This window comes from Myripristis murdjan, chromosome 8 (assembly GCF_902150065.1).
Source record: "Myripristis murdjan chromosome 8, fMyrMur1.1, whole genome shotgun sequence".
NCBI lineage: Eukaryota > Metazoa > Chordata > Actinopteri > Holocentriformes > Holocentridae > Myripristis > Myripristis murdjan.
In genome coordinates this window covers 11,955,511-11,978,565 of record NC_043987.1, presented here as the reverse complement: position 1 = coordinate 11,978,565, position 23,055 = coordinate 11,955,511, and the positions used below count along the sequence as shown (strand labels likewise).

Sequence of the window (23,055 nt, the reverse complement as noted above, 5' to 3'; positions counted from 1 at the left end):
ATATCAATGACGACCACTATCCTTGACATCTGCCCTCTGTAAACCTCTGTAAATCAACATGAGGTAGGCCCGCACCAACTAAACTACGTCCCTATCCTATGGTCTTTCTCTGTTTAGTCTCTCCAAACCCCACCACAGTGGCCTTGTGTGTGACTGTCCTTTGTGATGCATTAAATCAAAGTGTCTCTGCAAATAAAATAGTCCACATATATTTTTAAAAAAATATATTTCTCAAAGCTGTTGCATTGTCACTGTGTACATATTGTGATGGCTTTGCCTGGAACTCGCTATCTCTTGCAAATAAAGTTGCAACACAGCAGTCTTTAACCGAGGAGTCAGCGTCTCAGCATTGTCTTAATATGGTCTTTCCATCCCCATTGTCTTAATATGGGATTCTCATCCGACCTCCAGTTACCAGCCCCAAAAGAACACCGCTGCATGGTCGCCACAGTGTAGGATGCCACCTAGTGGAAAAATAGCAGAACTACAACCACCATAAACAGCCAATCACGCGCCGGCAAGTTTGGCTATAAAGCCAACGTCATTTCCTCCCGACTCCCTCTTTTTCCACCGTGTGGCCAGATTTCCATACGGCGTTGTTTCGTGGTGAGTTTTAAAACGTCATATTATCTTTAGCACCTCTCAAATAACACTAGAGGAAGTAGAATAAGGCCAAAGAACCGAAAAACGCTTTCCACATGCTAGTAATTGCACTGAATACGGCGGGAATACAGCTTTAATTGTCCTCCAAAAGACGAGCTAACGCGCCTAGCTGTTAGCTACTGACACGCGCACTCGGTGACATGTCACGTTGTATCCTGTTCCCCTCGCGCCCGTTTCGAAGTCAAAGCATCTATCCTGCAGATCCTGTTTTTATTAAGCCAGCATATCATTTTGGTTTAAAATACTTGGCTTTACATTTGAGCATAAGTGAACCCTCGTGGTTTGACGACCATTTTCAACCGGATGTGCTAGGCTCAAGCCCCATGTTAGCCACTGTCCTTAAGCAAAACACTGATTCTTTCAGCTCCAGGTGTCTGTTATGCACATGGGTTTTATAATGCGAATAATGAAGAATGAGCGTAACATTTATGAAACCAGACTGGCGTCTTAATATCTCTTTTTGATCCGATAATGAACATGTAAGCCTACAGGCCCACCTGGAGAAGTGCTGCTGAAGTCACATTCCAGATAATGGGCGTGCAGGTCAGAATATATTTAACCCAGGCTTTTCACTCTCCCCCAGCTCTCCCATCTTAGTCGTAACGCAGGGAAAGCGGTCACGATGTCCGGAGGTCTGGATGTCCTTCAGATGAAGGAGGAAGATGTGCTGAAGTTCCTGGCTGCAGGAACCCATCTTGGAGGCACCAACATGGACTTCCAGATGGAGCAGTACGTCTACAAAAGAAAAAGTGATGGTGAGAGATTATCACTGTGGTGTTGCCTTACACCATACTGACTGAGTGTAAAAGCTGAATGCTAAATTTTCAACCACTGTGCATAAGTGGCTAAAAAAAAAGGTAACTTATGCAGTGTACTGTCAGCTCAGCTGGCAAAGGCAAATACCATCTCTACAACAGTCTCTGTAGAAGTTTGCCCAGACCTTTGTTGCATGGCATCCCTCGGTGAACAAGATAATTATGCTCACTTATCCCTCTCATTCACAAGGTGTGTACATCATCAATCTGAGGAAGACCTGGGAGAAGCTGCTGCTGGCAGCCAGGGCAATTGTTGCTATTGAAAACCCAGCTGATGTCTGTGTCATCTCCTCCAGGAACACTGGACAGGCAAGTCACTGATGTCTACATGATGTTGCCTGGTGTCTAGACTGAAGTCATGTTACTCTTTGTGTGGTTGGATCTTATTTACTAGAGTTTATTTATTTTTCACTTTGATATTTAATTTTGCACACTATTAAAGCCGGGCGCTAATGTTGGTGTCCCTGTGTCGGAAGTGTGCTAGAGTAAGCAGGCCGGGTTTTCGCTAACACCATGAGGACTTATGTCCCATGACTGGGGTTTGATAGTGACCAGAGCCACAATCATACATCACATTACTGCCATCACAACTTTTTACAGTGCAAATAAAAATTGCAAAATACTTGGCAGAACATTTTAAATAGTCTTTTTTTTCCCCCTCACCCATTACTGTAGAGAGCTGTGCTGAAGTTCGCCTCTGCCACCGGTGCCACCACCTTCCACGGTCGTTTCACCCCTGGAACGTTCACCAACCAGATCCAGGCAGCTTTCAGGGAGCCCCGCCTTCTGATTGTGACGGACCCCCGTGCCGACCACCAGCCACTGACTGAGGCCTCCTACGTCAACATCCCCACCATTGCTCTGTGCAATACTGACTCCCCACTCAGATACGTGGACATTGCCATCCCCTGTAATAACAAGGTAAGACAAATGGGCTTTAAAAACTATGATGGATGGACATTGTGAGACTTGGGGCCCTTTTGGCAGCCTGGAGGCTTAGGCATCAACTTCTGCAGACCTTAAAAAAGACTTTCCCTTTCAGGATTAATTTACTTTGACAACAGGCATTGCATTATGTATAATGCTAAATAAAGTTCAGCAACATTTAAAGTATTGCACACTGTTAGAGCTTGGTACTGTCCTGTCTGTGCAGTGCTGAGTGTAGGATGTGTGCTAAAGCATCGCTGGACCTTTATTCTCCTCTCTGTACTACTCAGGGAAGTGGACACAGGTCTTGCCACAAAAACAAACTGTTACTCATGCAGATGTTTGGATTTTTGAGACTAAACCAGATATGGATGCTGGTTCGAGTGGGAGTGTTTTACCCATTAGATTGTCCGTCCCTGAGCTATTGTGGTCTGTGTTGCAGGGTCATCACTCTGTGGGTCTGATGTGGTGGATGCTGGCCAGAGAGGTTCTGAGAATGAGAGGCACAATCTCCAGGGAGCACCCATGGGAGGTCATGCCAGATCTTTACTTCTACAGGGATCCTGAAGAGGTAAAATGGGCTCTAAATGCATTACAGCATCCTGCATTTAGTGCGACTTGGGGTTTTCTGTCCATTATGTTTCCCACAGTTGATAATGCATGTGTTCTCATTGCAGATTGAGAAGGAGGAGCAGGCTGCAGCTGAGAAGGCTGTTGGCAAGGAGGAATTCCAGGGCGAGTGGACCGCTCCTGCAGCTGAGTTTGCCCAGACTGAGGTGGCTGATTGGTCTGAGGGTGTGGCTGTGCCATCTGTGCCCATCCAGCAGTTCCCTGCATGTAAGAACATTTGTGTTGGACTGAGAAACTGTCACTACTTTGACTGTTGAAAAAAAACAAACACATGATACAGTTTTACTACCTTCAGTCAGAAAACCTGATTGACTGCCTCTGTGCTCGTATTAAAACTTAATCTTGTCTTTTCAGCCGCTGCTCCTGTCAAGCCAGCTGGAGGTGAGGTATACTCGGGTGAGTTGGGGAGTCATAAACCACCCAGAACCACCCAGTTTCATAATTTCCTCACTCATTGCTGTATATTGAACATTAATTTAGACTTGCTTGTCTTGCAGAGGACTGGAGCACCCAGCCTGCCACTGAGGATTGGTCCAGTGCCCCCACTGCCCAGGCTTCTGACTGGGGTGGAGCCACTGCTGATTGGTCTTAAATCACCAACCTCAACAACAATAAAACAGCTGTTTTTTTACAGACTCCTGGCTTTGTTCTTGTGTGCTCATTTTTATGTTTACCAAAGGTCACAATGTTAGCCTAATAAGTCATCTAAAAAACTGAACATGAAAGGTATTTTGAGACTTAGAGTTTCTTGTTCATGCCGCCTTGTTCAGTACCTGAGTGAAAGCTGTGACAACAAGAGTTGTGCAGGCACAAACAGTGGGATTTCATAACTATGATACAAAATTAGTATTGATGCCATGTTTCTCAAAACTTGTTATAAATCAGTGGCCTATCCGTGATGCAGAGTTGAGCTTGATAGGCATCGTTGCGTAGCAACCGAGCCCAACTAGCGATGTAGCATCAACGGCATAATTTGAGTTGGACGGAGAGCCGCGACAGAGTTTCTGCATCGCGCTAGTCGCATGTCTAGTCTAAAGGGTTGCGTAAGATACTTTTGCTTGCCTATATGAAACGATTGAAAACGAAACGATGGTAAGAATCATGCCCAGCTAACTTAGTTGTAACAAAACCTAACGCTAATCTAGTTAACCAGCTGGCCAACGCAAGGTGGAGCACTTCCCTACCTAGTTTTTGTTAGCTAACCGTTAATAGCTCTACATTCAATTAAGCTTAAGTCAAACTCGCTTCATCAGTCGAGGCAGACGCAGAACTTGATCAACTCTAACTGTGGTGAACTTTAATGTGACTTAATAGTGAAACCGCTCATTTATCACAGATTCTGTCAAGGGCAATGTCACAACCAGCCGTTGACGGAAATTACCTCGTACATAATATAAAGAAGAAAAAATCTCCTCAATTTGAAGATTATCTCAACCAACGGGACTATGTGGGAGCCATAACATTGTTGGAGGTAACGTTAATGTTGATGTTCAGTGTTATTACACTGAGTGAATCAAGCCATAGCATACAAACGGGCTCTCCCTAACATCCCTGTGGAGAGGCCTTGGTATAGAGATGCAGTGTTGTTGTCAGTGTCTCTGTGTCTGATTGGGTGGACAGTTTGAGCACAACACAAGTGAGAAGGGATTGGATGCCGACCTATGGCTGGCCTACTGTGCTTTCCATCTGGGGGACTACAAGAGAGCCTTGAAGGTTGGAAATAGCGTTTAAAAGCCTACTGTTAGCAAGAGGACATTTTTGCTTTGGGAGGTAGATTTAATGAGATACACATACACTGGTGTCACAATGTTCTGTGTAGAAATACAAAGCCATGATAATGAAACCAGAGTGTCCTTCGGATGTTTGGATCTATCTCGCCTGCACCTTCTTCTACTTGGGACTTTACAAGGAGGCTGAGGAGGCTGCTCTCAAAGGTACCCCACATCCACTGACCTCCCACTTTAGTCTCCTTTCTGTCTTGTCCTAACACACCACCCTCATCACTTTCAGCCCCTCAAAGCCAGCTGCAGAATCGTCTGCTGTTCCACCTTGCACACAAGGTCAGCCTTTACACCCCATACATCTTTGCCTGAAATACCCCAAAGTAACCCGTGCAGAGAGAACAATCTCTCTCTGACTGTTTGCATGTTGTCCTTGTCCTTTCCTGTGTCTGCAGTTCAAAGATGATAATATGCTGATGGGCTTCCACTGTAAAATGATGAATGCGATTGAAGACCAGATGAGCCTGGCCTCCTTACACTACATGCGCTGCCATTTCCAGGAGGCCATTCATATCTGCAAGCAAATCTTGCTAGAGAACAAGTCAGTGTGTGACCTACATAGACATACCACATATCATGGACTTGACAATATAAGGTTATTTCTGGGTCAAGTGCAGTTCTAAGATATTGAGCATCTAAGATTTGTCATTCTGGCTGGGAAACCTATTATGTATATTCTGTGTTTTATTCATTGCATTCATGGTTAACTCTAATCCCAGGTCACAATATAATGAGCAAATGTATTGCACAGCAGGTCATGTATGACACACACCAGAACAACACATGACTCAAGACTGGCCTATGATTGACTTGCAAAGATGATCCATTTGCACTTATGAAAGGATGGGATGGAGGTTATATACTGTATGTACGCAAGAGAGGGAAAAAAAACAACAACACTACAGAATGGCAATTTACAGCAAAATAAAGCCATAGATGAGAGTAGACATAATGATGACACCTCCACACAAAAAGGGGGTAGAGGTAAAGTGTAGAGAGAGAGAAAGTTGGAGCTGATTAGATGGTAGAAACTGGGAAAAACATTGTGGAATCCACTTGAAAATGTGAACTGAGCAACTGTTCTTTTGCTGGGTGATAACATAAGGAGGCAGATTCATGTATTACCATATTCTGTGTCTTCTTTAGAGACTATCTGGCCATATATTTGTACTTGGCTCTTTGCTACTACAAAATGGAATACTACGAAATATCCCAGCAATTGGTGGCCAACTATTTGCAGAGATTCCCACATTCTCTCATTGCCTGCAACCTTGATGCCTGTATTCTCTTCAGACTGTATGGTGGAAAAGCAGCAGCGGTCAGTTTCCACAAATGTGTACACTAAAACGGAGTAACACCTGTTATAAATACATAAGTGTTAAAAGCTCAGGCTGGAGCTCCCATATAAATATTGTAGTAGTGGTTGGATATAATTTTTGTTTGGTTCTAGCGGAGGTTGGAGAGCAAACAGTATTGTTATTTGGATATATTATTATGATGAAAGCCCAAACTTTCTCATGATCCTGTTATCATTTTGAGCAGTCATGGGTGAAATTATGTTGCTGAATTGATTTGTTGTTGAAATGTTATGTTGTTTATGTTGTTACATATTTTGCTTGCAGTAGTGGTGTTTTTCAAGCTGCCCATTACTGGTGAATTCTTTTGCTGGAATAATATAACACATCAATGTTGAAACACTGCATATGCTCACGCAATCTTTGATAATTATTATTTTTTACCTGCCCTCATCTTAGGCTAAACTGAGGCACTTCTTAGACATGTCTTCCAACTATGAATCTGACACAACCTGGTTAATCCGACACAACCTGGTAAGAATAATTAATAATGCACTGGCTTGTAGGATCTAATTAGTAAACACTGTTTTTCTGAGTATTCTCCTACTTAACAGCTGATAGCACTACATAGTTCAGAACAGAGCTTGTTGCCTTGCTGGATTCTTTTTTGCTAGAAGAGTTGTTTTTGACTATATTAGTAGAAAAAAAAATCAGGCTCAAAGCAGATCAGAACTGGCGATAACAAACTATGATTTGGAAACAATGAAGCGTGAAGACTGATAATAGTATGGGTTCATTTCTTGTTTTTCAGGCATTGTTTGGAGGGTGGGAGACAGATATGCAAGTGCTTCCTAGCCTGGTAGATATTATACCAGAGGCTCGGCTCAACCTAGCAATCTGCTATCTCTTACAAGGTGAGCATCCACCGTTGTACTACAATCTCAGTGTAATTTGGCTTTTGGTGACATAGTCCTTTTGTTTTGGCTTACCTGTATATATCACACTTGTCAACTAAACAAATTATCACCAATTCAGTGCACCAGGTTTGATTTCTCAACATGTTTGATGATAAAATTATTTCATATAGATGCATAGTTTGATGATATGAACTGTATACTTTGAATGTTAATGTTCTGCTGTCTTTGATCCGCTCAGGCGAGGTGCAGATGTCCTTCTCTCTGATTAAGGACTTGGAACTCAACATGCCACTGGTAGCTTACTGTCACCTTTTATCTTCTTTACACTTTTCATGTTTTTTTTTCCTTTTCCTTTTTCTCCTCTCATTTTCATCTCACTCTCTTTGCACTAGAGGAGATGCATGGTTGCATTTATATATTAACCTCCAACCACCGCTCTAATCCATGCTTGTTTCCCTCTTTCAGGTTTTGGCAGAGTTAGTCTTAATATATGTCAGAGTACAGTAACTGTGTGTGTTAGGGTTGAGATGATATGCTTATCTCCCAATTTGATACTGTCGTGATGTTTGGGTGCCGATATGATATGTATTGCGATTCTTAAATATTGCAATTCTACAAGCATTGTGATTCAGTATTACGATTTATTACGATTTTTGTTTACTTTTTTAACACTAGACCATGGGAAAAGATTGAATGATACATGTTAACAGACTGTATATGATGAATAATATTTTCAAAAACAATGCACATCATGTATTTATGTATTTAAGCTCGTAAGTATTGCAGTACTACAAGTATTGCAATTTAGTATTACAACTGATTGTGATTTATATTGACTTTAACACTAGACCAAAGGAAAAAATTGAATCATACATCTTAAGAGACAGTATATCATGAGTATTATGATTCAATATTATGCTTTATTGTTTTTTTTTCCCCACCCCATATGAGTGTGTGCGTGTTTGTGCATGCAGCTAGATCTTTGTCTCTATTTCCTCTCCCATCATTTCTTCCCATTTGCCATGTCAGAAATAGCTCAGTCTTAGGCATTAGCTCGATGGAGTGCCATACTGAATCAAATGTCTTTTTGATTCTTTCAGGAATATATCTTGAAGGGAGTTGTGAATTTGGTGCTGGGACAAAAGATTAAGTCAGTAAGTTTGTGAAATTCCTAATGTTTTTTTTTTTTTTTTTTTTTTTATTATTATTTTTTTTTTTGGTGGCAGTCCAGTACTCAGCATAGGCCAGTGCCAAACTTCAATCTCTAAACACATCATTAATGTAAAAATATGTGTGTCCTGTTGAGGGCCGATGTCAAAATCTGTTTTTATCATTGCAGTGGGATCATATCAGAGCAGCTCAGCAGCTTTTCCATTTTATTGGCAGTTCGGCTCATGAATGTGGTGAGTGTACCCCCTTTGTCTTTTTTCTTGGGATAAATGCACATGAATGGCCATAGCAGCCCTTCATGTACAACACTGCACTGAGACTGCATAATGAATGGTAGGATAGCGTAAACATGACCAACTGTTTTCCTGCTGTGGCCCAGACACCACTGCTGGAAGACAGTGCTTGGCCTCCTCCTTTTTCCTGCAAGGGCAGTTTATGGCTTCGCTCATCTACCTCAGCTCTATCAAGGTAAAATCAAGGTCACAGGTAAGGTCAATCTCTGTAGAGCCTGTGTTAAATTGATTGTTCAATTCATCTTGCTTTCATTAAGATCTACTTCTTCAACGATGACACCTTCAACTTCAACTATGCTCAAGCCAAAGCTGCAGTTGGTGACTACAGGGAAGCAGAGACGGTACTATTTCTGATATTACCCTTAGTGAGATAATGGAATATGAATTTTGTATGTACACATGAAGTGATATGGATTTGTTGTGTTACCTCTGCTGTCCTTCTAGGCCTTCCTGCAGATTCGGAGTGATGATCTCAAGTGTGACTGGGTGTACCTCAGCTGGCTGGCACGCTGCTGTACGTTAGTCACTGACCTCTGAAAAATCTGACAGCACTGCATTATACAACAATATTTATAAACTACATGTCACCTTTAGATATCATGAACAGCAAGGCTAACCTGGCCTGGGACCTCTACCTGAGGATGGAGACCTCAGCCAACTCCTACCTCCTCCTGCAGCTCATTGCCAATGATTGCTACAAGGTACTGAGCCCCATATTGCTTCATCATTTTAGAATAAAGATATGATGTTCAAGGGACCCATGGTGATGGAACTGGTTCACCTGTATACCATGTGCTCAAGTCCACATTGCTATTTATTGAATGCAGTCACCAATTACTGACCATAATCTTTTAGGGAAAAAAATACAAAGTTAAATTTCAGGACTGCCGAATTTAAGAATTCACTTATGGTATTACAGGTTTTATTGCCTCCTCCATTGATATTGTTGAAGATACTAACTGTGTGGACATGAGTAACTTTACCTTTAACATCTTGCTGAAATGTTGAATTAGTGACTTAGCAGGATGGGTGATTTATGCTGTCTTGTTGTGCAGGGCTCATTAAACTCCCAACAGAAACTGAGCTGTTCTGCGACATAGAAAAATAATAATAATATTACAATTCAGTGGTTCAGCCAGAGTGGAGTTTGACACACATTACATGTGTATTTTGTTATAGCAGTCATATAATACATATACTTTTCCCCTCTGCACACAGATGGGGCAGTTTTTCTTTGCAGCATTGGCTTTTGATATTCTTGAAAGAGGAAACCCAATCCCTCTTTACTGGGAGGGAAAAAGAGGCGCATGTGTGGGTGTGTTTCAGCTCATCATAGCTCGACAAGAATCAAGGTGGGACATTTTACCTACAGCCACATTTGTAACACATCAGTCCTGATCTTTCAGTGATCATGTAAGTAAATGAAAACTTGACACATTGATGTCTCTGCTTTTTTAGTCAGATGTTAAAGAAAGTGCTGTGCCTGTTAAGGGGCCGAGAGCACCAGCACCCTGAGGTAGCATACATCATCAAGATTATGCTCAAGTGGGCCAATGACAACAGGATGGCTCTGTGATGATGTCATTACTCACTCAAGGACTGGAGCACAGAGCTGGACAAAACAAAAAGAAAAACTCCCTCATCATACCACAATTCTCTCATGCGCATTCACCAAGTGATGGTGTTTCCAGGGAATAAGCCTATTTCATATGCAGAATTTTATAATATGCATTTTAATGTACATTGTGAATAAAAATGCTTCAATATTGCACATTCATGTTTGTTTAAAGCAGTTTTGTTGTTGTTCATGCGCATAATGTTTTCGCCGTTACTCTGACATAAAAACGCACCTTTTATTAATGCTTAGTGTTTATTGCCGTAGTATCGCTGGCATGTCGTAAGTGTTTTGCGTCGTGCTGTAACACACTGCAGTCGCAGCTGAGGAGTTTTCCGTGTGTTTTCTGTAAAGTGAGTAGTGCCGTGCAGCTCTGCCCGGCGGCCCAGTCAAAACATCCCGCCTGCAGAACAATCGTCTTCTCCACATTCGCGCTAGTCTGTGAAGTGGGCGTGTCCCGGGGGGTGTTTCGGCCCTGCCATTGGACAAAGGTTGCTCCCTTTCTCCTGTGCTTCCGCTTTCTTTTCATACGCACGCCCAGTCACTGAATAATGATAATAATGATCAAGATGGCTACTACGGATGCCTCCTTGCGGTAGCTAACCAACAATTTCATGGAAACATCCAAAACTGCGATTTCCCACCGTTCAAGTCCCTCGTAGGTGATCGGGGAGGTGCCAGGAAGACTACTGTATGGATTAATACGGGTCGAGGGGCGATAAAAGTCATTGTGTTGCCTGCAGCACTTATTCCGAGGAAGCTAGCAAGACAAGCAACTAGCTAGCTGTAGTTGTCGACCATCTCCAATTTTAGCTCTCCAGCCAGCGGCGGCTCAGTGAAGTCTCGCCCTCCCGTTGTGTGTCCGGACGGAGAGCGTCTGCATCAAATGGCAGAGCCGAGGAAAGTACCGTTCGTCACCATCTCATCCTTCAACACCTCGCCGACCTCGGAGTCCAAGAAACGCCGTCGCGAAGATGAGGCCGATAACGTTATCACTTTTGGGAAAGATGGAGGTGGAAGTGCAGCAGCGGTCGGGTCAGGAGGTTGCGGAGGTCTGTTTGGCAACGTGAAAGCCGCTGACGGGCAGGCGGGGGAGACGAAGCCGACGGTGCGCCTAAACCTGTCCCTGACCGAGCCGAATGATCGAGGATCTGCCGAGTTCAACTACAGCGAGCTGGTCCAGGCAACTCTTACTCAGGTTAGGAGTGTGTGGAGAGTGCAGACACAGAGACCATGCTGCGAGCAGGAGGGGCCTAACCTGGCATCACTTCAGAAGTGGCCAGGCACTGCTTGCACTCTGTGAAACTGACATGTCAACAGTCGCTCTACTTTTAGTTGTGTATTACTGATCAAGTGAATTTACTTAATTGCAGTTATGCCCGGTAACTTACTGTTACTTACTTACTGTTGTAATTATATTCCATTTAGTAATAGAATAGTCCTTTCACAGTTTGTATTACTTTCCAGCAGTGATAGTGAAAAGCTGCATGTTGTAGAAGTCCTTGCATAGACTTATGAGGACAACAGCTATCTGTGATACTAGGTTTCAAAATTATAAGGCACTCTTGTGAGTAATTTTCTGAAATCCTCTGTCCCTATTTAATTTCTTTGCCGAATGTGTTGTTTGTTCCAGGTAAAGCCTGCAAGTTCAGCTGCCCCTAAAGGGCTGACACCTCCCCTGGACCCCAACGATCCCTTTGCTGATGATGAGAGGGAGAGGCGCGAGGTGGAAGAGCTGGCCAAGAAATTTGAGAGCAAATATGTAAGTTTTAGGAGGAAGTAAATGCAGTCTCAGTACAATTAAGAAGAACTGGGTGGATGATTGTTATGAAGAATTCCAGGGTCAAAAAATCATTGATACTACTGTTTCCTCTGATTGCAGGGTGGTGTCTCAAAGAAGAAGAAAAAGGACAGAATGCAAGATCTTATTGACATCGGCTACGGCTATGATGAGACTGACCCCTTCATAGATAATTCAGAGGCAGTGAGTTACCCTTTAGCCCATGTACTTTCATTCTATTTTGAACATTTCATAAGTCACCAGTATAAATGACACCATTGACATCTAAATAACTCAAATGACATCATCTTCTTTTCCCATTTCCATTAGACCTGATACTTCAGTATCATATTGCTGCCATCCACTGGTTAACAGGGGTCTTCCCCTTAATAGAGGACTCTCTGAACAGTAGCCTATGTTACGGCTGTACAGTATGGACAAAAACTTTTGTCACGATATGGATCATTTCATATCTCGATAGCAGTATATGTCACAATATAGTATGGCTTCTGTAAAATTGAAAAAAAGTGTCTATGCAAAATAACCATGCGTGTCATGACTACTATTTCATGATTCTGTGAGCTAAATACAAATGAAAAGCACTTTCCCTTTTCTCTTTTTACTTGAAAATGACATTGAACATTGAACACAACTGAGGTTTGACTTTGTTTTCAATACTTGCCCTCCAAGTAGCTCACATCTTTTGACTCTTCCTGTACTGGCTTCATGGCTCTTCTGTAAGTGGTAGAGGAGGTTTGTTGTGTTGGAGTCTGACGTGGGAATCTGTCTGCGGCATAGGTTGCAAAGTTCCGTTTTCTGGTCTGTGTCAGATTTCTTATATCCAAATAATTTCCACAAGACAGAAGCACCGACTCAATGACATGAAATTAAGCTGTAACCTGGCTTTTGTGAGCATTGCGATAGAAACCCAGATACATTGTCATACTGCACAGCCCTAGCCTATGTCTACATGTATCATCTATACCATAAAGATAATTCAACGCTATTCACAGGATCTTCAGTTTACTGACTCTCAGTTCATATAGGCCCTCAAAGAATATTTTCTTCTCTTTAAATTGCACTTTTTTATAATCAGTTTTGGCTTTGTAAAGAATTTGAGACGTTTGTTTTCCTGATCTCTGGCTGATCCCTGACTGTTTGTGTTTTTCTGTAGTGCATATGTTTTGGAATGAATGGATTGTCAGCAGGGGTCAAGCACGGCCTCAACTTGTCTGTTGTCCGTAGCACTTATCATTGATGACCAGCTTTGACAGATATGAGCACAGTTTTGTTTCAGCTACAGAGCTTTGTCTAAGCAGAGACAGAGGATTGTTGCAGCATGCAGTGAAAACCACAAACATAACAGTAATTGTAACTCTCCCCTCTGGCCCTCAGTATGATGAACTAGTACCGGCCTCTCTCACCACAAAACACGGCGGCTTCTACATCAACACAGGCACCCTGCAGTTCAGACCGGCCTCTGACTCAGAGGGAGAGGAGGCTGGCATCGCGGATAACCACTTCAAGGTATGCTCTCAACACAGGATGTGGAGTTACCGAGTCATAAGAATAGACATGCATTAAGTTGCTGAAGTGTCAACACTTTTCCCACAGTACTGAAAATAGTAATATAATTTTTTTAATGCGTGTGTGTGTAGAAGATGAAAGACGGTGAAGAACGGGCGATAAAGAAACGTCGGAAAAAGCAAGATGGGGGGATCATGGAAGACAAGAAACCCAAGAAGAATAGAGTGCCAAAGCAAGGGTTGGTTTTAACTTTTCTTAAGTGTTTCAGGTTGAGCTTATTCCTTCACTACATCTTTACAGTGCTTATCAGACAAATCTGGTAATGTCCATAAATGTCTCACGTCTTCTTTTGTTCCAACAGAGTTTCAGCCCTGAATGTTCACCGGCCAGAAAAGAAGAAAAGGAAGAAGCTGATGAAAGACTCCCTCCATCTGGCCAACATGCTGCGGCGCTTCACCAGGGAGAAGGAGGAGATGCGCAAGAAGAACCCTGCCGCCGCCAGTCTGCAACGACCCAATGCCAAAGTGCCCAACGCCAACAGTGCTCTCCTCAACACTCACTCCAAGGCTGCTGGCAGCAATGACTTCAGCATGGCTGACCTGACTGCTGACCCCGCTGTCATGTCGCTGCTGGGCTCAGCTAATAACAATGAGATGTTGCAGGACATGATGGGTGACCTGGACTTTGGGATGCTGGACTCTCCGCAGCCCTGCAGCCCAACGCAGGCAGAGAATGGCTCCATTGGAGGGGGACAAAAACCAGGTGGCAGTAGGGTATCACAGGGTAGTGTTTTGTCCCCTCCTCCCCTGCCCAGCGGACTTCCTGCCCCACTTAGCAAGCGCATTGAAGACCTAAGAACGGTATGGGTCTGTTTGTTATGCAACTGCTGTACGCCAGAAAATTCTTATTGACAATTTCAGGCACTAGGAAGGCTACTTTTTCATTTGTTTTGACATTTCTGTGGCCTCTTTGCCCTTTTCAATAGCTGCGTTTGTCAAGGTTGTGGCGTTTACCTTCAGAGACAGGGTTAAGGTAAACAGGAAATGTGTCAGGAGTGTGACGAGGAATGAAAATTAGGCAAAGATGGACTGACATCGACCCCAAACGCTTGAAATTCAGGCCAACGTATCTGTGTTTTTAAATGCACACAACTTGTGAAATATGACTTATTTAACTGTTTGTTCAGGTCCAAATGTTCTCACCATGGCCCATACACCCCCTCAAAGAAGCAAGGGGAAACACTGCAGCTCTTACCCCTGACAGGTTATCAAGAGAGAGGACAGAGAACAAGAGTGAGATGAGCAAGAAAGAAAGGTAGTTTGAGATAAATAGGAAATGAGGTGAAGAAACAAGAAGTGACATAATGGAGTGAAGTGACAGGTGATAAATCTTGTTGCAGAATTCATAGTAACCAGTCATACTTGGTAAATTATTTGCCAGGTTTTCATGTCCATTTTAACAATATCAGTATTGTGATTTTGAAATAATTATACTTTTCAGCTGTATCTAATAGTTGTCCCCTTTGACAGGCATCCCGTCAATTTGATGAAGAGGGCAGGAAAAAGTTCTTCACATTGGACATGAACAACATCCTGCTGGAGTGAGTATCATTATAATTTTCCTTTTGTACACAGTAGATACACAAATTATTATGTAATCTTCCCTCTATGTCTGTGTGTCTGTTGTGTAGTATTGAGTTGCAGGTTCAGGAGCAGCCAGCAGCAGTACGTGCAGCGGTCTATTCTCACCTGGAGGCCTTTGTGCCCTGCAATAAGGAGGCGCTGCTCAAACGCCTTAAGAAGCTCAGCCTCAACATACAGGTTTGTCATTCACACGGGGACCCAAAGAATGCTGCTGGCTTGAACAGTTGAGACTCAGATTACAGTGCCAAACACAATCAGTGAAACACGTACTGCCTACTACAGGTAGATTTCAGTTTTGGCAGATAGACTTGACATCCTCAAAAACATTCCTTCTCAGAATTTAAGGAACAGTTTACCTAAAATGCAAAAAACAAGAAACACCCCACTAACCCCTAGTGCAGTCTGTCCATCTAGATAGTTTCTGTGTGATCTGGTGATGTTTTCAGTGTGCTGCAATTTCTGTCTCCCTTGACGTCAGTACAGCAGGGCTTGCTGGGTATTTCTTTATGGAACTTGAACTATCAACAATTACATGTGAAATGCTTTCCGAAAACTGTGGCGCTGATACCCGGCAATTATCCACAGTCCTTGTTTTAGTTTTGTTGGGAACTCCTGTTGAAGAAAACTGGAGGACCCTATTGATCCACCCTAACTTTGCACTCCTTTGCTGTGGATGTGGGAAAATAGTTTTTTTTTTTTTTTTTCCAATTTTGCATGAACAATTGCTTTAAGTGCATTGCAGCTGCAAAATGCAGGAGAGAAGAGACACAGAAATACAATGCTCTTTTCAGCCTTTTTGATATTCCCATCTTAGGCTGAAAAATCTGAAGAAAAAAAAAAAGCAGACGTTGATAACTGTATAATCTTTATGTCTTCAAAACCATATTGCAGACAGGCAACATCAAGGAGGGGATCACAAGATACAGCAAAAGACGCTGTTATAAATCTAAATAATGCTCATGCAAGGCAATTTAGCATGTTGAGGACCTGTCAGCAGGCAGGTGCGCTAACTGTGTGAACGCCAAGTTACTGTTTTTGTAGCTCAGAGGGCCTGCTGGCTGTGTGCTTTTTACAGGTTGTCATCCAGAATTTAGTGTGCATATTTCACAGTATGCTGGCCCACATATGTGTCTGAGATTTTTCATAGTAGTTATTTCTGTCTCCCAGGATGACCGTCTTCGTACGCCTCTGCTGAAGCTGAAGCTGGCAGTGTGCAGCGTGATGCCAGAGCAGATTGCGAGATACAACATGGACTGTATTGCAAAGGTGGCAAAGTAAGGAGACTTCTCATCTTGAATACAGCTCACAACAAGAGCAGACTACTTTTGTTGGCTTCTTGTCATCTTGTCTGTATCAAATTCTCCTGTTTGTGTTTGTCACAGGCAGCAGTCTGAGGAGGGAGACAAGAATGGGTCAGAAGATGAAGATGAGGAAAAACCCGGAAAGAGGGTGATGGGGCCTCGAAAGAAGTTTGTCTGGGACGACAAACTCAGGTCAGTTTCAGTGAGGGGGCTGTGTGTGTGTATCCGTGTAAATGTGCAGTTTTAAAGTAGGACTGCACAAGTAATGGTTAAAAAAAATTGGCGATCTTGATTCGCACATCTATGCCGTCTCATTTCCAATTGACGACAATCCTCTGGCTCATTTCTCCTCACTCACAGCGCTCTGCTGTCAGTCAATTCACATTTCTATAGTAACCTAACTCGGCACATGTTCTCTGCGTGTTGAACGAGCAGGGAGGAAACGTTATCACATAGATTAGCCAGTCTATGTGTCGGAGGAGTGAGAAACAGAAAGTTATGAGCCAAAGAAAAAAAAAAGTGAAATGGAGGAAATTCCTGGTGATGATGGCGTGAGTGATGTTGTGTTTGTACCAAAAAAAGGAGCATGTTCCAGTGTATGGAACTTTTGTTGGGTTTAAACTTGACGATCATCAACAAGGAGTCATTCTGTGCAAGCAATGCTTTGGTATCATTGCAGCAACGCAAGGTAACACGATGAATCTACATAACCACCTCAGACCTCACCATGAAATACAACACAAAAACCTCAATAACCCGGACTTAACTTGATGCAACGCCATATTCCTAGACGTATTCTTCTAAAATCAGACAGGAAAAGAGACTTGAGTAGTTTTTATGTTGTAAGAGATTTAAGTTGAAGTCCAGCACTTTCAACACTTTAAGTCGAGTGAAGTTTTTTTTTTCAGTACGGGCCACGGGGGGGACATTGTAACTTGCCTCCCTCCAAAAGTTTTAATACAGTAGGTAACTGTCAAAAAGGACTGGATTGCTAGCCAATATTTAATCCTTTTATTACTGTATTTATTTTAAAGCTGTAACTTAACATAAAAGTGTTCTAACATAAAAGAGGAAAAGAGACGTGAATTATTTGTATGTTGCCAGATGTTGCCATGTCTTTTGATATATTTTAAAGCATTTAAGCTAATCACTCTGATTTAGTGTTCTTAAATAAGAGAGGAAAAGAGGAATTTTTTTCAATAGACTTTTAAGTGTAAGCTAAGCACTGTGATATGTTATATTGTCTGTTTAAAGCCAGCAAGTGTCTGAGATGCATTTTTTTTTAATTATAGTGCAATAAATGTTTTTGTTGGAAAAATAAGATTCGCGAGAGAATCATGTTCTCAAATCCTAGGGAGAAAAATCATGACTCACATTTTAGCAAGAATCGTGCAGCCCTGTTTTAAAGACCCCATGAAATGGACTCTTGCTTTCTTGATTTTATGTACTTCCACTGGTGTGCCCTTGTGAGTGATCCTTCCCTGCACCATGCCCTACCCACACATCCTGTTTCAACAGGACAGACCAAACCCTAACCCAGTAGGTTATCAGTTTGGCAAGGAAACACAGTTGCACTTGAAGTGATAGGTAGATGGAAGCGGCTGTTTAAAGATTTGTGGAGGTTCTCTTGGTTAAAATTTCAATTTACACCCACTAGTGCAGGCGGAAGTCACTATTTAAGATGCTCTGTTTTACAGGGAGTAGAAGTCACGTGAGGTCATTTCATTGGGACTTTACTTCTGGAGAGTAAATTTTCATTCACAGACACTCAGAGCATTTAAATACTTTGATATTATAGCCTGCTTTTCAGGCCATGATCAGGTGTTTGCCTTCTCTTAGGACTATGCATTTACTCTGTGTGTGTATGCGTGTGTGTTTGTTCCAGGTCGTTGCTGTGTAACCTGGTGCGGGTGAAGCTTGGCTGCTATGAGTTGGAAGGCCAGAACTCTTTGTCTCTGGAGGACTACCTGAAGGCCTTCATGGAGACTGAAGTCAAGCCACTGTGGCCCAAGGGTTGGATGCAGGCCAGGTGTGTGTGTTTTAGTGTGTTCTTGCTGAGTGTATCTTATGTTTTTATGTATTTTAAATGTTTTTTTTTTTTGTTTTTTTTTTTATGTTTATGTATATTTCTCACAATAGCTTTTGATATCTAAATTGCAGCTCATCTAATGTTAACTAATGATTAGTGGAGCAGATTTGAGACTAATGCATGTAGCTGTGTTGTCATGTCATATCTGCAGTATACTGGACTGTACCGTACTGTGCTGTCAAGTCTTGCACTGTACCTGAGGCCTTGCTGTCCTTCTGCCATCACTTAGTGCTGTTAGACTCGGCACTGGTGTCGTTCAAACAAATTCCTTTCCTCTTTTTTTACAGATGTACTTTCCAATAAAAAGATTCAGATTTTCACCTGTTTATTTTTGTCTCCAGGATGCTGTTCAAGGAAAGCATAATGGCTCACGGTCACCTCACAGGCAATGCGTGAGTAATCCGAATTGGTACTAAACTAATTTACTTACTCATCTAGCTTGTTGTCACTCATGATTTTATTTTGTTCCCATGCCAGAGCAAAGAAAAAGATGATCCCTACTCCCAAGGCCAAGCCAAAGGTTAGATATTTGATATTTCATTTACTTCTCACACTGTGTGGTTAATTGCGTGTTGCAAGCCATGAAATAATTTATAAAGATAAGCCATAGCAATATGTAAATACAGTAAGTAAAGGTAAATTTGAGTCACTTAATATTATGTCAGGGTCTTCATCACCCTGCAAGGGCTTATTGGTGTCTCTGGGATTTAGAAATCCACAAAAATTTATGAGATTTCTTGACTGTGACATAATTAGATATGAAAGTGTTCTTTTATGTGAAAAGCTGTGTGATATTCAGAAATAACATAATTGTTTCTGACTTGATCATGTAACTGTTATTTTTGTGTATTGTATAATTTCAGGAAGTTGGTTGGATTCAGCGGTCCACGCCCCCAGCAGGTGCCACCCCTTCCCTTTCCGCTACTGCCCAGGTTGCCAAGCGACCACCCCAATCGCCCTCTGAGCCCATTTGTCTCGACTCCCTTGACGAGGACTTGACGGCTCCCTCCCTAGACTCCATCTCCCAGGCCCTGGCCATCCTTAGCAATGCAGCCAAGGGCCTAGCCCACGGGGATAGCCCGCCATCCCCAGACAGCTCCAAGGCAGCCAACCCCACCTCCCTCCACACCTCGTCACTCCTCCAGCAACACAAAAAAAGCTCTGTCAGCACTCCCAGCTCCAATGCACCTCACTACGTCTCTACCTCTTCGTCTTCCTCCACCTCTCTCTCTCGGCCTCCCTCCGTCTCCTCCTCCCCTCTGCCCTCAGTGAGGGTGGATGGGTTGGCGGGCATCAAGGGCATGCCGCAAGCGCACAGACACTCGGCATTGAACACTCAGAGACCTGCCGGGGCGGGCATGGCTAAAGCTAACACACCTGCCTCACCTGTGCCATCCAAACCACGTCCACCACCCACTGCCTCTCCCCTCGTGCCCCCAGGATCAAAGACGGGGGTCACTACTCCACCCTCAGGCCTCCTCAAAGGCAGCAATAATAATAAGGCCAACAGTGGCGATGCTCTCATCATTTCATCGCCTCAGTCCCGGCCACACACCCTCCCATCACCCTCTCACATGACCCCCAAAACCCTGCAGAATCCCCGCCTGCCCCAGCCCGCCCAGAGCAAATCCTCCCCCTCTCCTTCACTGTCCCACTCAATTCCCGGCGTTCAGTCCCACACCCAGCCGCAGTCCAACTTTATCACCCCTATGCACGCCACGCTCACCAAGTCCACCCACAGCAGCACCCCGCCCATCATCAAGCTCACTCCTCGCACCCCAAACCCCACAGCTCCCACCTCCACATCGCCCTCCATTTCCTCACTCCCCAGGTCTCAGGCGACCCCCTCCATACACCAGTACTCTCCCAAAAGCTCAGCCGGGTTCCGCCCGCCATTCTCAGGTGCCCAGGGAGGAGCGACGAAGCCAGCTCAAGGCAGCTACACTCCTCCAGGCAGCCAGAAGACCCCGAACAGCAACAGCACCACCACCGCCACCACCAGCCTTATTAACACCTCATCCATTAGCAAGCATTCAGGATCCAGTGCCTCCCCCACAGCCGCCTCCACCAACCCAGGCCAGCGACAACGGGCGGGGGGTGGGACACCTCAGGGGGCTAAGCCAGTCGCATCTGTCTCATCGCCATCTGTCTCCTCTCAGTTACCACAGGTTTGTACCACATGAGGTGAAAGTCTGCAGGCATCTGAGCCCTATCATGCATGAATTATCTAACCATTAAGCAATATTTTTTCTTTCTGTTTTTATGTAACAGATCCATAAGTACGATTATTCAACAGATGACACAAAAACACATTGTTTTGTATCTCCTTTGTAAATGTATATATACTTTAGTGTCCACCATGCAGGATAGGGATAAAAAGCAGCCAAATTTAGTAACCCACAGCCTTACGGACCATCACGGCATTTCCCATAGAGGGCGTGTATTTTGTAACTGTGTTCTAAAATCGTACCCGTTGCTCCTCAGGTCTCCACAACAGGTGGCAGCGGTCTGCTTGGTTCCTCCCCATCCCTCCCCCTGGGATTTGGGATGCTGGGGGGGCTTGTGCCCGTATCCCTGCCCTTCCAGTTCCCATCGCTGCTAAACCTGCCCCCGCTGGGCACAGCAGGCTCCACTACAGGCGCCAGTGGCTCTGCTGCCAGTAGCAGTCCATCATTCTCCACCCTGACCCAGAGTGAGTGATGCACTCAGAGTAGGATTATGGATGAAGACTTAAAAATGACATAGCAAATGCAAATTTAAAATTGGTTTCAGGCAGTGAAATGAAAAAAAAAAAAAAAAGGTTTATTGTGGAATAGGTTTGTTCATTTGTCTTGAGTGAACAGATTATGAGAGAATATTGGTGTAATCAACGCAGTCCGATTGAACACATTTTCAACATGAACACATTAGGCAGGGGCTGGGTGTATGTGACTATCAGTATGTTGCTCTTGTCTTTTTTGATGTTTAGGTGCCTGTGTAGGCCTTGTTTTGTGTTGTATGTTGTTGAACCATTGTTATATCACCATGCCGTGTCTGGATGTAAGCTTGTGATTTTTCTCCTCATTGTTTGACATTATCCCATTTTCTTTGCTTCATTCCTCAAAATTTCTCCTTTTCCCCCGTTACTGTTTCTGCATTAATAACAAAACTGCCCATTCTCTTTTTATTTTCTTTTTCAACTCATTTGGCCTGATTGATAAATCTTCCATGTTTTTATTCCCTTCCCCTGTCATTATCTGTCTCTTACCTCTGCCATCTTGACCCTCTTTCCCCGCTTCCTTCCCTTTCTCCACTCCCATTTTGTTCTCCCTGCTTTGTCCTGTTTTCTTTGTATCCATTCCTGCCTCTTTTTCCCATTCCCCTTCTTGTTTCTTGTTCCCCTGTCCTGTCTCCTCAGATCTGTATAAGAGTCTCCAGTCAGGGTCTCAGGTTGCTCTGCCTCCTCACTTGCAGCTCGCTTTCTCAGGTAAAATCTGACCCCTTCCCCTCCCCCACCCCTCCCCGAAGACCGCTCCATTTACTCCTGCTCTGCTCTTCTCAGTTGTCTGGTGTTCTTTGTCCTTTTTCAGTCTTGTCCTTTTCTCCTCTCTGCTTGTCTGGTGGTGGTCGCATGCCTGTCTATGTAGTCATTTTAGTTGTCATCTGGTGTTTTTGATTGTCATGGTATCACTGTTTTGTTTGCTGTTCCGCTCGTGATATTTCAAGATCTCTGCTCTTCTTGTCCAGATGTCAATCAAAGCCAGGGAGGAGATGCTAAGAGGAAGACTCTATGATACAGCTTGATTTGAACACCCAGGGGAAGCTGTCCAATGAAATGACAAGATGTTGGGACAAATCAGGACGGGACATGGCTTTGAGTGGCAGATGGACTGACCACTCTGAATTTTAAGGACTGGGATACACTCAAAAAGTTTGGTCTGGAAAGATCAGCTCAGCTTGTCATGATTACCACAGTTAAATATAACTTTTTTTAAAAAAAGCAATTTGATAACTTTTTAATACTATTCTTCATAGAATTGTTAAATGGAAATGACAAATGGATTTTGTCAATGTTTACAAGATAGACCTATATCACTGTGGACAGGGAGAAGGAATGAGTGAGATGATTGAATCTGGAAGAGAATTTTTCAAGTGTGTAGATTGTGTGTGTGTGAGTGAGTGAGTGAGAGAGAATGTATCTGAATGTATTTTTCTTCCTTTTGATTGGATGATGTGTGTATGTATCCCTCCCTCTCTGATGCGTGGTCAGTGTGTCTATTTGGTGCTGTTTTTATCATAATGTAATTATCACTGATACCTGTAAGAAATGTAAATTGAACGCAAATTGTCGAATCTGAGCTTTTCTTGAATGGAAGCTGTACACTTTTTCATTGTACTTGAATACTCAAGTTCTTTTGTGTATGGAACTCAAACGTACTTTCAATTAAACAGAATGCCTTAAATTTGTTTGCTTTTCCCAGCTAGTAATCTGACATTTGTACAGTGGATGTAAAGGTGATCAAAGTATGATCAAGGGAGGATGCTTGACTACTCAATGCTGCACATTTAACTTTAAAAACCAATTATGATGTATATTGTATAAACTGGGCTTTAACTACAACTGGTTATT

General features: G+C 43.2%; 3 protein-coding genes and 1 non-coding gene across 5 annotated transcripts; all 4 read left to right on the top strand.

The window, feature by feature from the left end:
- Window positions 1-542: 542 nt before the first annotated feature.
- Window positions 543-3,671, top strand: LOC115364378 (40S ribosomal protein SA). 2 transcript variants are annotated; one of them, XM_030058918.1, is made up of 8 exons: window positions 543-606; window positions 1,247-1,418; window positions 1,669-1,787; window positions 2,154-2,399; window positions 2,848-2,976; window positions 3,083-3,242; window positions 3,390-3,416; window positions 3,533-3,671. In XM_030058918.1, the coding sequence occupies exons 2-8, from the start codon at window positions 1,286-1,288 to the stop codon at window positions 3,625-3,627; spliced, it is 909 nt and encodes a 302-aa protein (XP_029914778.1). In that variant the 5' UTR covers window positions 543-606; window positions 1,247-1,285; the 3' UTR covers window positions 3,628-3,671. The 2 variants fall into 2 exon arrangements, with proteins under 2 accessions (XP_029914778.1, XP_029914777.1); XM_030058917.1 differs by having other exon boundaries at window positions 3,390-3,431.
- Window positions 1,904-2,043, top strand: LOC115364524 (small nucleolar RNA SNORA62/SNORA6 family). Its single transcript, XR_003928700.1, has one exon. It is a non-coding gene; the product is annotated as a small nucleolar RNA SNORA62/SNORA6 family (small nucleolar RNA).
- A 386-nt stretch (window positions 3,672-4,057) lies between the features above and the next one.
- Window positions 4,058-10,203, top strand: LOC115363094 (intraflagellar transport protein 56-like). The gene is made up of 18 exons (XM_030057170.1): window positions 4,058-4,078; window positions 4,372-4,506; window positions 4,656-4,748; window positions 4,855-4,969; window positions 5,046-5,095; window positions 5,212-5,357; window positions 5,963-6,134; window positions 6,571-6,645; window positions 6,923-7,025; window positions 7,267-7,322; window positions 8,129-8,182; window positions 8,368-8,431; window positions 8,578-8,666; window positions 8,749-8,832; window positions 8,936-9,005; window positions 9,086-9,192; window positions 9,710-9,843; window positions 9,950-10,203. Exons 1-18 carry the CDS (start codon window positions 4,058-4,060, stop codon window positions 10,065-10,067), a joined length of 1,686 nt encoding a protein of 561 aa, XP_029913030.1. The 3' UTR covers window positions 10,068-10,203.
- Window positions 10,204-10,644: 441 nt separating this feature from the next.
- Window positions 10,645-22,892, top strand: ubn2b (ubinuclein 2b). Its single transcript, XM_030057515.1, has 17 exons — window positions 10,645-11,304; window positions 11,740-11,868; window positions 11,989-12,090; window positions 13,282-13,413; window positions 13,545-13,651; window positions 13,775-14,273; window positions 14,943-15,013; window positions 15,104-15,233; window positions 16,224-16,330; window positions 16,439-16,549; window positions 18,243-18,386; window positions 18,788-18,838; window positions 18,924-18,966; window positions 19,310-20,614; window positions 20,931-21,138; window positions 21,844-21,912; window positions 22,173-22,892. The coding sequence occupies exons 1-17, from the start codon at window positions 10,993-10,995 to the stop codon at window positions 22,217-22,219; spliced, it is 3,567 nt and encodes a 1,188-aa protein (XP_029913375.1). The 5' UTR covers window positions 10,645-10,992; the 3' UTR covers window positions 22,220-22,892.
- Window positions 22,893-23,055: the final 163 nt, after the last annotated feature.